At 23.3% G+C, this 14055-nt stretch overlaps 1 protein-coding gene across 1 annotated transcript in view; it reads left to right on the forward strand.

The window, feature by feature from the left end:
• The window catches only part of LOC112600954, an 87606-nt gene that overhangs the window by 55011 nt on the left and 18540 nt on the right, over positions 1-14055 (forward strand). The window contains exon 4 of the mRNA XM_025348313.1: positions 11039-11174. Within this exon, the coding sequence (XP_025204098.1) occupies positions 11039-11174 (136 nt within the window). The remainder of the gene's footprint in view (positions 1-11038; positions 11175-14055) is intronic.

Below are 14055 nucleotides of genomic sequence, written 5' to 3' on the forward strand. Positions count from 1 at the left end.
CTTTAACTTGCAATCTGGTATAATATACTATGTTATTGATAAAGTGTTGAATATAAGTTATTCATCCAAGATATATCAATTATCAGTGGTATCATTAAATTTTAACTTAAATAAACAAGTATATAAAAAAAAAAATATATCTGTAACATTTTTATGATACGGTTTTAACAATAATTACTTAAATAATTTTAGCAATGCACTGACCAAAATGTATATCAAAATATAATTTGTTATCAATTTTTTTCATTTTTACCCCTTTTAACCTCTGTAAGAATTAAATTTTAAAAAATCCTTTCTTATTAGGTGTTTACTTCACAAAAAAAAAAAAAAACTACTGTCTAAATTTTATACTCATAGCTTCAGCGGTTCCGAATAGGCGATGATGAATTACTCAAGACAAGTCATTAAATATAATATGTTAAGGTGTATGACCACATGGTAGTGAATTTTACAGTCACCTGTGTATGTTGACATTTACTGATCATTTTAGGGAATGTTATCAATTTTTTTTAAATACCTCATAATGCAAAAATTTACCAGTATTTGTTGACATACGCTATAATTATTTAGTGAATGTTGAAATGTCAGATAAAATATATAATTAAATAGATAGGTAATAAATTCATAAGTAAATAAAGTTTAAAAAATTTATTTTTTAATAGTTTTAAAGTAGCTTGTATTTTTTTTTAAGTTTTATTTATTATAACACGGTAACTATCGTAACATTTACTGTTATAAAGTTTTCCCTCACTCTTACAATTACATTTTTTTGTGTTATAAACTCTCGTGCGTTGTATTTGGAGAATCGAAAATAAGAAATATACTTATTAAGTGATGTGCAGCTTCATCCGCAGTTTTAAATTTTAAAGGTCTTTACTGAATAAACTTTGTTAGGTGATCCTGATAATTAAATACGAATTTAAATTCACCATCTTTGTAAGTTTACATATCTACTAAGTCTACTTTACTCAGGGAATTAAGTTCACGACTTATAATAGCTTTGATTACAATACTTTTTTTGGGAATTTTTTTTTGGTTTGACATTGAGCACATAAATTTAAAAATAACATGACAACTTCATATTATATTATATTATTAAATTCGTTCATCATTCTGGTTCGCCCTCCACAACTAGTTTCTGTATGAGCTTTATCATTTGTACATAGTGTCGTATAGTTCTTCGTTATTTACATAGTAAATAATTTTAGTTTCATCTGCTTCAACGAAACGATTAGTGTATAATAACCACTACGTCAAACCGGTCAACATTTACCAAACACAAATTGTAAATGTCAACATACATTGGTGACTGTCAACATTCACCTACTGCGATTATACACCTTAACACATATATAGATATTGGTGAATTGCATGTGTTACAACAATATATTCCAGTATTTATTTTCATCTGTCTATATATTGTTATTTTAAATGATGTTTAAATAAATATAATATAACAATAATTTATTATGTTCTCACGATATCAACAAATGCAATTAATGTAAATGCGTTAAACTTGAATTAATGAAATATACTGGTTTAATAATTTAATGAAAAAATTGTATTTAATGTAATAATTGCGTATTTTGGTTTAAACTCATAAATTAAAATCAAATCTACAATTTAATTTTCCTTTAAATACAATATGTAATAAACTTTTATCTTTTAAATAAAAAATATATTATTTTAATTATTTTTAATTGCTCAGCACATACGTCTGTTTATATAAGCAACATATTATTATCAAATTAACACTAGTAAAATTTTCTAAGAGTTTACTCTTTAAATCAGGTCAGCGTGTTTTTCTAACATACCTACCAGAAATTTAAAAAAAAAAATACACATACCATTTACGCTAATATTAATCACGGTATATTATAATTATATTTTATAATCAAGCTAGTTCGTAAATTGAATAATAATACTAATAAAATTTTTTCGACTAAAAGTATAAACTACCGAAGATGAAATACATTTAAAAAATAGATAGTTTCAAATTTTAATATCGTACATTCATAATCAGACATTATACTGTGTATAGAAATACTAAAATAAGTGTTTAATGATATATATTTTCTATTTTTATATGACTTAATATAATATTAACATTAAATAACTATTTGATTATTCATCAAAATAAAAAAAAATCATTATTATTATCACAAACCGAAAACTCAACTTATGCCATCGAATAGGCAAATATATGATTTGATTCTTTAGTTAAATTGTATATAGTTCTAATCAATTTAGGATTTTTATTTTTATTTTTATTTTTTTCTTTTGTACAAATTTATATATATATATATATATATATATATATGTATTATATGAATAAATTATTACAAATTTATGATCCTGTATCGATAATTATAAAAAATTCAACGGAACATAAAAAATTATTTTTAATCATTTTAACATAATAAACAAAATCTGAATACAATATCGTTTCAAAAACAGAGTTTGCATTATAACTATTTTATTAAATATAAAAAGCTGTCATATTGATTTCCATGTTATAACGCTTCATATATATGTATATGTTATGGATTGAAGTAAATCATGAAAAATATCATTACATTTTTTTTTTGGCGTATAATATATAATATTATTATTGTTATTATAGTTTAGCTATGTTTTTCGGAGTATTTTTTGATTTATATTTTTTTTTTTAAGAGATTATTGCGTATAGCCAAAATCTGATTGAATTTCCTGATGAAAGCTGAATACAGATATTACACAGTCGATAAAATACATCACAATATATACAAGATTTATACGTTATAATTGTTATAGCTGATATTCAAATCAAATCAAAATAATATTTTATAAAAAAAAAGAATATTGAGTCATATACAAAACCAATGACGGTCTAATTGAAATTACATTAAAATAATTATATGAAAATATAATAATATGTTATAGCAGTACAAATTAGTACCAACTTTAATAATAAAAATATGATCTCCAACATATTTTACATTAAGTGTTTCAGTTATGTTGTATTATTTTAGTTGTTAAAAAATTAGAAACGGTTATGAGTGAAAATGTTTAAAAAAATTCTTATTAAATTTTAAATTCTGATCATTTATTAGTATAATAATCATATATGTATCAATTATTTTAAACTATAAAGTATCTCGTGACATTTTGGTTTTTTAATTAAATAACATTACGTCTTAATAATTGATATATGCTTGTAATTAATTGAAATAAATAATTACAATTAAAGAATTATAGCCACAAGTAAGCCATTTTAACTTTACCTACACAAACTCGTGTATTATAGATTATAATAACTTATAACATATTAATGCTATACTTAATTAATATTTATTTGAAATGATATTATAAATTTAACTTTATTTTAATAAGTTTATAATAAATGTAGATTTAAAATGCTCAATATGCTGATAAAAAATAATTAATACTTTGAGGACCGTCGATAATTAATAAGTATTACATATACATACAATATAGGTATACAATATATAAATATATTAAAATAACCACTATACATGTATACCTAATGTATAAAATGGATTGTTGACTGCATAGTAAACCATGAATAATTAATTATTTAAAAGTTTCTTTTGAACTTCAAACAAAAAAAATAAAATAAAACGAAACAAAGTCAAAATAAAGCCACGGGTCAATCATTTTTAATTTTTTTTTTTTTTTTTACATTAATTATCTAACTTAAAAATCTAAATGCGTTTATTTCATGTTTTGACGCGTTTTTAAATACCTACCTACCAGAGATAATATGTGGTTTTAAAGGTATGACTAAATATTAAATAATCATTATATTATTATTGCTGTTTGATTGTTATACTGTAGATAGGTAGGTTTTTCTTATTATTAAACCTTTGACTGGGCAATCGCCATTTCTATCGATTATGATGAAGAATTATTGAAAACGTAAAACAACATCTCGAGGCTAAATCTTCAATATTCAGTACATGAAAGTATAGTTTATTATATTCTGCATGTGATTACCCTTCGTAACATAAGCAAGTCAAATGGTTTACGAGTACATAATGGTTTAATTTTTGTACCTATATAAATTATCAAGCAAATAATATATCTAAAGCTATACAGTTAACTGCGTTATATCGACGATTGCAGGTGAATAATGATAAATGATAATATATTATATCATACAAAGTGATTCACAGAACAGCTCAAAAACTTCTTATCGTTTAAAAATACGTTTATTCAAAATATAAATGTTTGAGGTTTTAAATATATCTTTAAAAAAAAAAACAATGTTTTCAAATTCTTCAGATTTTTTATGACTTAAGTAGTATCCTGAGGAAATAAAAACTTTTTTATCTTCTCAATAATATTAAAAATAAAAAATAAATAAAAATTAGAAAAAGAGAAGTTGAAAAAATTTAAAAACAGAAGTTTTTATCATCACAGAATTATCTTTAAATATTGAAAACTCTTAATATTCGAAAATATGGTCTTTAAGTGAATATGCCTGGTGAATAACCTTGTATATAATTTTAAAGTGACATCAAAGTTACAAAACAATACAACTTAATATAATAAATAAATAAACTTTTAAGATCAATAGATTATACTTCAAACACTTACTATGACACAATGTTTAAGTAGCAATCTACAAATGTCAAAAGTCCAATTTAAAATTTAAAAATAAATGAAAACTTTTTCGATTAGTTTAAGGATAGCACTATATTATTATTGTTAATAGCTAATTGGTATTTTTATAATATTTATTAAGGGAGTTGGCTAAAATTCGAATTAATTTTTCAGTACAGATGAATGTTTATAATTGATTTAGAAGTATCGACAGACAAACTATATATATATGTATACGTACTTAGCAAATGAATAAAACTTATGCGATATAATTAAATCATTATAATATATTATGGCTGTTGTATTTTTTCTATTGTTATGTTTATCAATAGAACAGAACTGTCAGATAAATTGTGTAAATTTACGACCGATTAAAAATACCGGTTGATTACACTTTATTAACTCCGATCAACTTTTTTGTAAATACTGGTCCAGTATGTAGAATTAATATTAATTACTGAAATATGTTGTTTATTTGAGGATTACCATAATAATTATACAGTTTAGGAGCATACAAATATAAACAATAAATTAATGTAAATAATTATTACATACTAGTGTATGTTATAACAAATGGTAACAATAATAAGTATACATTTGTGAAAATTTTAAATAACAACATAAATACCTACTAAGTTTAAGCTTTTTACATTATTTATTTTATGATTACGTTCAAAAATCATTACTTACAGTTCTATAAATCAACTATTATGTTAATTGAATTATTATTTCTATTTTTAAGAAATAATCAACAATTCAATCAAATCAGTATACAAATTGTTCATACCTTTATTACATCTGAATGACCAGGAAAATACTACAATGTAATAAAACTATTAGAAAGTGTATTATTCTAATTTATTATAAAAATTGATGTTTTATAAATTACCACTACAGAAACTGTTAGAAATATCCAATAAATATACTCTTATAAATAACGTAAGTAAAAAATATATAACTATTTATTAAATTTATTCATTTTTATTTTTCAATGTTGTAGAACTAAATTCCAATGAATAATAACATTATTGTTATTATATCACAATATTTTAAAATCCTTGAATGCATAACAGTTATACAGAATATGCAATTTCGTCGAGCCTTAATATTAAAATTTCTCTTGTTTTTAATATTATACTTTACAAACTGTTATGACAAAACAATATAATTTATTACAATAAGCACATAATTTAAACCAAATAATTTTTTTATTCTAGTTTTAAAAGGATGTCATACCAAGGATTGTTATAAATATATAGATAGATATATTTTTCACACAAATAAAAAATAAACATATAAGAAAAATATATAACAAAAAATGTATTGTATAAATATAATTATTATTTGAAATAATTCCACAACGACAACACCTATAAAATTAATTAATGAAAAACTATATTTTTAGCGTAAATAATTTTCAAATTAATCATTTATGAAATAAATGACAACAATCTAAAAAATATAAACTTATATGAAATGTCTATTAGATTTTATATTATTCAGTAAAGAAATAATTGTAACTATAAAAATTGTTAAACGATGTCCTAGATAACTACTATTATTTTTTCATTTATATAATAGATGTGCCTACTTAGGTCTAAAATAACTTCATAAACATCGACTGCATCTATGTTTTACGATTGTATGAAAATATAATTAAGATACATAGTATGATATCCTCAGTCTATATTAGTTTTACCACTACGTGTTGATACATTTACTTTTTTTTACTTTTTTATTATACACTAAACATTTTTTCCGATGATAGTACCACGAATGTTTCCTACAGCCTTTGCATAGATTAATAATTCAGCATAAGCGATGAATTCATTCTTGGAATTTTCTAAGAAATTGTGTAAAACTAATGATAATACCACAATGAACACAAAACATCCATTTAACCTTAAACCATAATCACATGGGATCTAAAAAAACTTATGAATTATTTAATAACTTTTTATTAAATCTAGAGACCGAAACATTTACCTAAATATATTTTAATGGTTTTGAAAAAAAAATAAGCCATACTTACATTTAAAATAAATAACTTTTTAAATTTTAAAAATTGTATTTTTATATTTAAATTGTATAAAATATTCAAATAAATTTCAACTACAATAAAACAAAATCTTAATAATTATTAAATCTTAGTATGATTTTCCAACAAAAGAAGTTGATCTACCTAAACATTATTCTTATATCATACTTTAGAATTTAAATTACAGCTATATCCAAAAGTTTCAAGAATTTTGATGATATTATGTATTATATTGTTAAATTATATTTATTTTGATAAGAAATACCAATTTTGTTTTAAAACTAAAAATTTTAAATTCAAGATAAAATTAGATAGTAATTTATTTAAGCTACCTACCTACGCATAAGATAGCTCAAAAATCATGTATATAAATTTAATTTTTTGGACTTCAAAAAAATTTGATCAAATCATAGTGTATTATTTTTATAACAGCGATGAAGATACTTTTTAAATTTTTTGTGTATGAGTTAATTTAGGATATAATTTATTTTATATTTAATTTATTAATAGTTCTCATTTTTAGTATTATTAACACTCTTGATATTTTTTTTTCGATAATGATATTTATTGATTTCAAAAATATAAAATATGAAATGGACTTGCGCAAGATGCTCATGTTTTCAGTGTATAAGGAAATGTTTATTGAAAAATATCTCTCAAGGAAAAGCTTTTTGGGCAATTAATAATTTTAAATTTTAAGCCATGGTATAGCTTAACTAATATATATTTTTATAGTGTAACAGCAGATCTTACATAAATAATCGTTTAAGACTTTGTTTAAAACAAAAAACACATTATGTACATTTAAAGCTAAAAACAATTATTATAGTTAATTAAAAAATATATTATTTGAGTAATTTTAAATCAATTAGGTTGAAAAATTTAATGAAAATGGTAATAACTAATAACTATAATAATATTTAAAACAGAAATACGATAATCATAGAGCACGTCTTGATTTAGTTTGGAGGATTTCAGTGGACATCAAGATAAATTTAGGATCGGTGTATATTACGTATAAATATCTTTCATGTTTATTACCTAAATTATTTACAATTCACATAAAATTTACAAAACAAACATAATAAATAATAAATGAATAAAAAGCGTATTAAGAAAAGTTTTTCCTTTGACAAGTTTCATTTAAGTTACGAAAGAAGCCATTAATGACGTGTAAATTAGTAATTCTAGTATGCGATCACGCCAGAATTTACAAAAATTTCTGTTCTTAGTTTGTAGATTTGATTGAGATTATAAAAAATTATGTGATTTCTCACGGATACATTTGATTTCTACATACATTATTTTTAATTTTTAGAAATGTGCCTAATGCCTATATAATATTATTTTTTTAGGTAGGGTTAGCCAATAATTAAAGTTTCCCCATGATAATGACGATTTTTTTTAAATTTTGAATTTTATTTATGTTCAATAATTTTTTTTTTTTTTTGTTCATTTCAACTAAAGAGCATGCTCGTAGATTCTTATTATTTTTAAAAGTATTTTGAACATAAAAAATGTGATAGGAATGTGTTAATTATTACAAGTTTACTCTGCGCAGATAGTTGTTCAAAAAAAAAAATTGTTAATATTTAATTTTTCAAGCTCAAGTTAAATTTTGATATAAAATTATACAAAAATATTTGACTATAGATTGAGAGAGAAAGTTATGTAATTGGATTTATTTATTATTTTATTTTAGCTAAAATTTTGTTTATCAGTTTTTTATACATCAATGGTGATTTTATACACTAATCGTGATAATGTAATGATCAGCATCAATTAATAATAACGCTTCTTTGTCGTTATAGTCAATCATTGATGTATTCGAATTGATAAGTTTGTCAATGGTCATAAATAAAAATATAATGAGTTTATTTAGTATTCAATTAAATTGTTTGATTTAATAAAAATTTATGGAATTTAATGCGATTTGTGGAATAATAAAAAAGTTTAGAGGAGTTTTAATAGAATAAATAAGGCGAGTAGTTAATGACTATTAGAACAGAGGAGTGATCGAAATTTATATCAAAAAGATAACCAGAAGTATCTAAACAATATAAACAATTAAAATAAATCTGAATTTTATAGTTAAAAGTTGATCAATATGTTAGTCCAAGTGTGGAAAAAATTTTCAAATATTTTGCTACTAAAAAAATATTCAAAACAACACTACATGGAGTATTTGTATGGTATTTTTATGACTAATGTTTGGCGTTATAATCACTGACTATAACTAAATTATTTTTTATTGTGTTCAAGTAAGTATTCGCAGAATTTTTGTAATGTTGCGTTTAGGTATACAGTACATCAAAACTAAACTGAAAGTTATATTATTCAAATTTATTATTATCACACAAAATTAAAAGTTATCTCGGCAAAAGTTTAAACTAGGTTAAAATATATGTAAAAATAGTAAAAATCAATATTTTATAAAAATAGTTAGATACACCTCCATGCACAATAATATTAGAATGATTTGTTTTAATTATTTTATTTTCTTAAGTTATAAAATCAAAATAAAATATGGTGAAACTTTATTTGGTAAGTAAATAAATTTATTTTATAAATATTATAGTTTTTATGTTACAATCTGTCCATATTATCTATTGCTCATTTCTGTTAACATATTAATTGTATATAGTACTCAACACATAAGCTTACATTATTAATATAGTATAAAATAATAATAAATGTATAGAAATAAAATTATAATATTAAATACTAATTTGAATAATAAAAAATAAATAATAAATAATATTTTAAAATTAAATAGCACAAAGTTAATAGACTGTACTACGTTCAATTTGATCGATAAAGTTTGTACCTATCCGACAAAAGTTGTATTAATAAAAGGTATTCGACTCCGGTTGTGTTTTCTATCAAAATAGATCTATATTTTGCCAATATTGCATTAAATTCATCAGTAATCGGGCAAAATTTCTGAATACATATTTGAATCCATCATGAAGTTTATTTAAAAACAGAATTTTAGTTTTTTGAAATCGAACTCTAGAATGTTTATTATATTTAATAGACACCATTTCAAGATAAATTATGTGATTTTTTTAAGGTATTGGCGTTAGGTATATACTATATTGTAAGACATGGAAAAACTTATTTATAGCCAATTTACTCATTTTCCATATTATCTAATTAATTAACATTAAAGCAAACAATACGATCAAAAGATTGATTAGACATTTATGTTAAAATATAATAAACAACATATATTATTACCCATTATGAAGGTCTTCAAACTGCACCGTTATACGTATATAAATAGCTATCAAACGCTTTGTAAATAAAATGGTACGTTGATACATGATAATATACTATACACATGCAAGTATATTATATGTAGATTATTATAAGTACCTGCCCAAAATCTATTTCCACATAAACAAAGTTTACTTTTAAGGCAATAACCAAAACACTTCGACTTTTTCGCATGCGCGTTTACAGGATGGAAAACCAAAATAAAAAAAAATCTAAGGCATTTCAAAGCAATAGCAACTGTATAAATATTTATTTGCGTATATATTATGTAAATATATATAGATACCACCGATGCAAATTATTCGGAACAAAAAATATACACACCGACCGTACCGCTGAAAATATAAATACGAGGTTCATTGGTAAATCCGTTCATTTGTATTAGGGGGAGTGTTTTTTCTTCCTTTTGTATATTCATGAGTTCTATTATTAAGAGCCAGCAAACTTTAGAAGCAAACACTAGTCGTTGAGTTAAATCTAATAACGCGGTTTAATGATTATTTTTTTCTAATTTGACACGTTCCTCCTTTTTACGATATACAGCACAGCCAAACAATTATTATTAGCTCAAAACCAATTTTGTAAACATTTAAACACTGAAACGATAGTATTTATAATAGACAATTACACAAAGCTTAAAATATATGATTTAGTGGGATAACGCGGATTATAAAATGAATGTATAATATGACAATGGTTGTTATAAGTATCATCATTAAACATCTCAAAAAATTCAAGGAATTATTAAATTCTCTTTTTTTAATTTTAAATATATAATGTGCTATACATAAGCCTCATATGTATATCATAATTCGTAGTATGTGCCTACATAACATTTAATGTAGAGAACGCTTATAAAGAACAATAAATATTAAACATAATAAATGTATATAAATATAATACAGGATGATATATCAATCATATTCACTTCAATTTTAAACTTTTAATAATAAATTCATTTAAATTCTAATCTTTTGAATTCTAAAATAAAACCTAAAGACTATATTTTCAATTACTTAAATATTTCGATTTTGTATACCATTTAAAAAGTTTCTTATTGTTAAAACCTTTTGTTTAGTAATTATTTTGAAAACGTTTGACACTATAATGTTTCAGACTTTCTGAAGTATACAGACTGTTACCGGGTGATTAACTCAGACTGGGACTTATGCACTGAAAAATTCATGTCATTGGTACGCGAAGAGATGAAAGGCAACCAGTCAGAAGATGCTAAGGTGCTGAATATGTGTTGGTAAGGCATACTTGATTAAAATGTGCTTATTTTATACTATACCCATCGCATATCACATTCAGTAATCCAAAAATGCTTTTAATACAGTTTTACTTTTTTTTTAATTATAAATCTCATCTACCTAATAATATTAAATATTAACCTAATTGAAAACCATATTTAGATAGATCCTGTTTAGTACAAAAAAAAAAAACATAGCTGTGAGATTTATATATTATTTAAGGAAAGCAAAATTTAACCATTTTAACTGTTTATATTTCATTGTATAGTACATAGTCCATTAACTAATGAACCACTAAACTAACCACTTCAACTATAAGAAATATGTAGTATTCTATACAGAAAGTCTAAGTTTCAAAAAATCATAACTCTCGCAGATTTATTTTGTAGTGAAATCTATCAGTTTTCAAATAAACCAGACAAATTTCTACTTTTTTCACCTCTACCAACAGCTCTTGAAAAAGTAAGAGAGAGATCAAAAGAACTACCTATTGGATAAGTTCTTCTGACATGTTAATCAATGTTTTTAACGAGTTTTGTTATCGTTGCGATATAATATTAAACAATATTATGAAAAAAAAAATGATAACCTATAGTTTTTATTTGTGTTTTAATGTTGAAACTATTAAAAGTATAATATTTTATTTTTAACACGTCAAGTGCCACGAGGGTAATTTTTATTTCTCAATCATATTTCTTAGTGGGCTGTGGAGAAGAAAGTTATTTTATTTTTTTATGAAGTCATATTTTTTTCATTTTTTTTATTTCTTTGAAACTTTGAAATGTATACAGCTTAGTTGATTTTATAATAAAAAGTTAATTATTAATATTCAACTAATCCCTCATTAGCTAGAAAATATATGAATTACATATTTTTATTTTAAAATAGACTTTAGATTCTTCACATTCTACGAGAAAAATTATGCATGTATTTAATATAAGTAAAGTTGATAATTAAAATTTCTCAGCGCAAATGGATAGTTTATTAATATAATATCCGTGGCAGTCCATATTTTTCACATCTTTTGAAATCCGGATATTCTATATCAACATACCTGTATTTCACGTAATATACGTTTGAAGAAATTATATCAATAATGAAAACTAATGTGATGTCATAAAGCTAAATGAGGTGACATTTATGTGTATAAATATAATAAATAACAGCTGTGGCAGTCGTAGTTTTTAAATGGGTCTGTGTTAAATTATTCCATACCACCACAATCCTCTCACCACTTTTTTGTACGACAGACTCTCGATTCGCATACGAATTTTTACAAAAGTCGCACAAAGGTGGTCGTAGATCGGTGGCGCCATTTACTCAATAATCATGCTGATTCACGTTACAACCATATAACTATAATCTATAAATTAATAAAAATAAATTTGTACGTATGTGATCTACAGTCAAGTGTATCAAACTCGTTCTAAAATTTGGTACATAGGTAATCTTGAAGCAAAACTTTTTAACTTTACATTTTAAAGAGGTTTTGCACAAAGATTTGTTAGTTTACAAAAAAACAAATATTTTTTGTGGTATATATAGTTACTATTAGTAACAGGAAATTAAATAGAAAATTATTGTAGTTGGATGTAAAATTAAACCTGTATTTTACGTTTAAAAAACACATCTTTTATACCTAATACTTAAGGTCAATTTTTTTTATACAGAACAGCTTATAAATTAATCGATTGGCTTAAACTTTAAATGAAAAAAAAAAAATTAAAACCCATCTAATTTTCCATCTTTGGATATCTGGTGTTGTCATTTTTTTTTTTTTTATTTATTTATTTTATCTAATTAGACACAACCAAGATATTAAATTATGTTTGATCAACTACAAGCAAACAAATACTTTGATATTTTAATTCATTGAAAACGTGTGAATTTTCGGATAAAACACAATTGCGTACGTTTTTCCTTTTTGGCAACACGACTGCGTATGTTTGTAGATGGATAAATTTATTGATTTTATGATATACCTAATAAATATCTAGTAAAATATGTACACTTCTATAACAATCAATATAAAACAATAAAATATAATACTTAATGAGAATAATTAAATAGTAGTAAAATTATTAATAAATAAATAAAATTATCAATAAATTATTAATATTATTAATAACGCTTATTAATTCGTACATGATCCGATAGTTAAAAATTAGTTAAAATCGTACGCAATCGTGTATAGTGTATAGCTTAAAAGGTATCACCCATTATGTTTTACACAAATTTTCGACGATTTCCAAAGAATATAAAAACTTGTGAGTGAGTTCTTTGAATCCCCCCCCTCCTATATGATAATCCCCTGATTTTTGATGGAAATCATAATATCATAAAAAATGACTATATTAAGCACCCAGGTATAAACCAGTACTATATTTTATGTCACATAAATACCATTTAATAACAGTATATATGCTTATTATAATATATTAAATTGTCATCGCATGGTAATATTGTTATTATACGACGGAAGCAGCAGATGTCGCATAACAACGACTAATCTTCCACGCCCTTCCGGTCGTGGACCACGAGCTACACATAAATATATAAACATGTATATATATATATATAAACATATATATATATATATATATAGCTTATACATTTATACATACTATATATAGTATAAATGTACACCTAGCACGCGTAATAATTGTATCCTTATCCCCTTTACACTACACGCTGCACCACTCATCATAACTACTCGTCGCGACTGTGGTATGATAACAATAATAATAATGGTATAAATTAAATTGATATTTACTAGAAATAATCTAATATATTGTGTGTTATTGCTGTTTTGTCGTTCGATAATAACATGAACGCACCCATATACCACGTAACACTATTTTATACATAATATATTTATAC

This window comes from Melanaphis sacchari, unplaced genomic scaffold (genome assembly GCF_002803265.2).
Source record: "Melanaphis sacchari strain LSU unplaced genomic scaffold, SCAv2.0 Contig73_pilon_pilon, whole genome shotgun sequence".
NCBI lineage: Eukaryota > Metazoa > Arthropoda > Insecta > Hemiptera > Aphididae > Melanaphis > Melanaphis sacchari.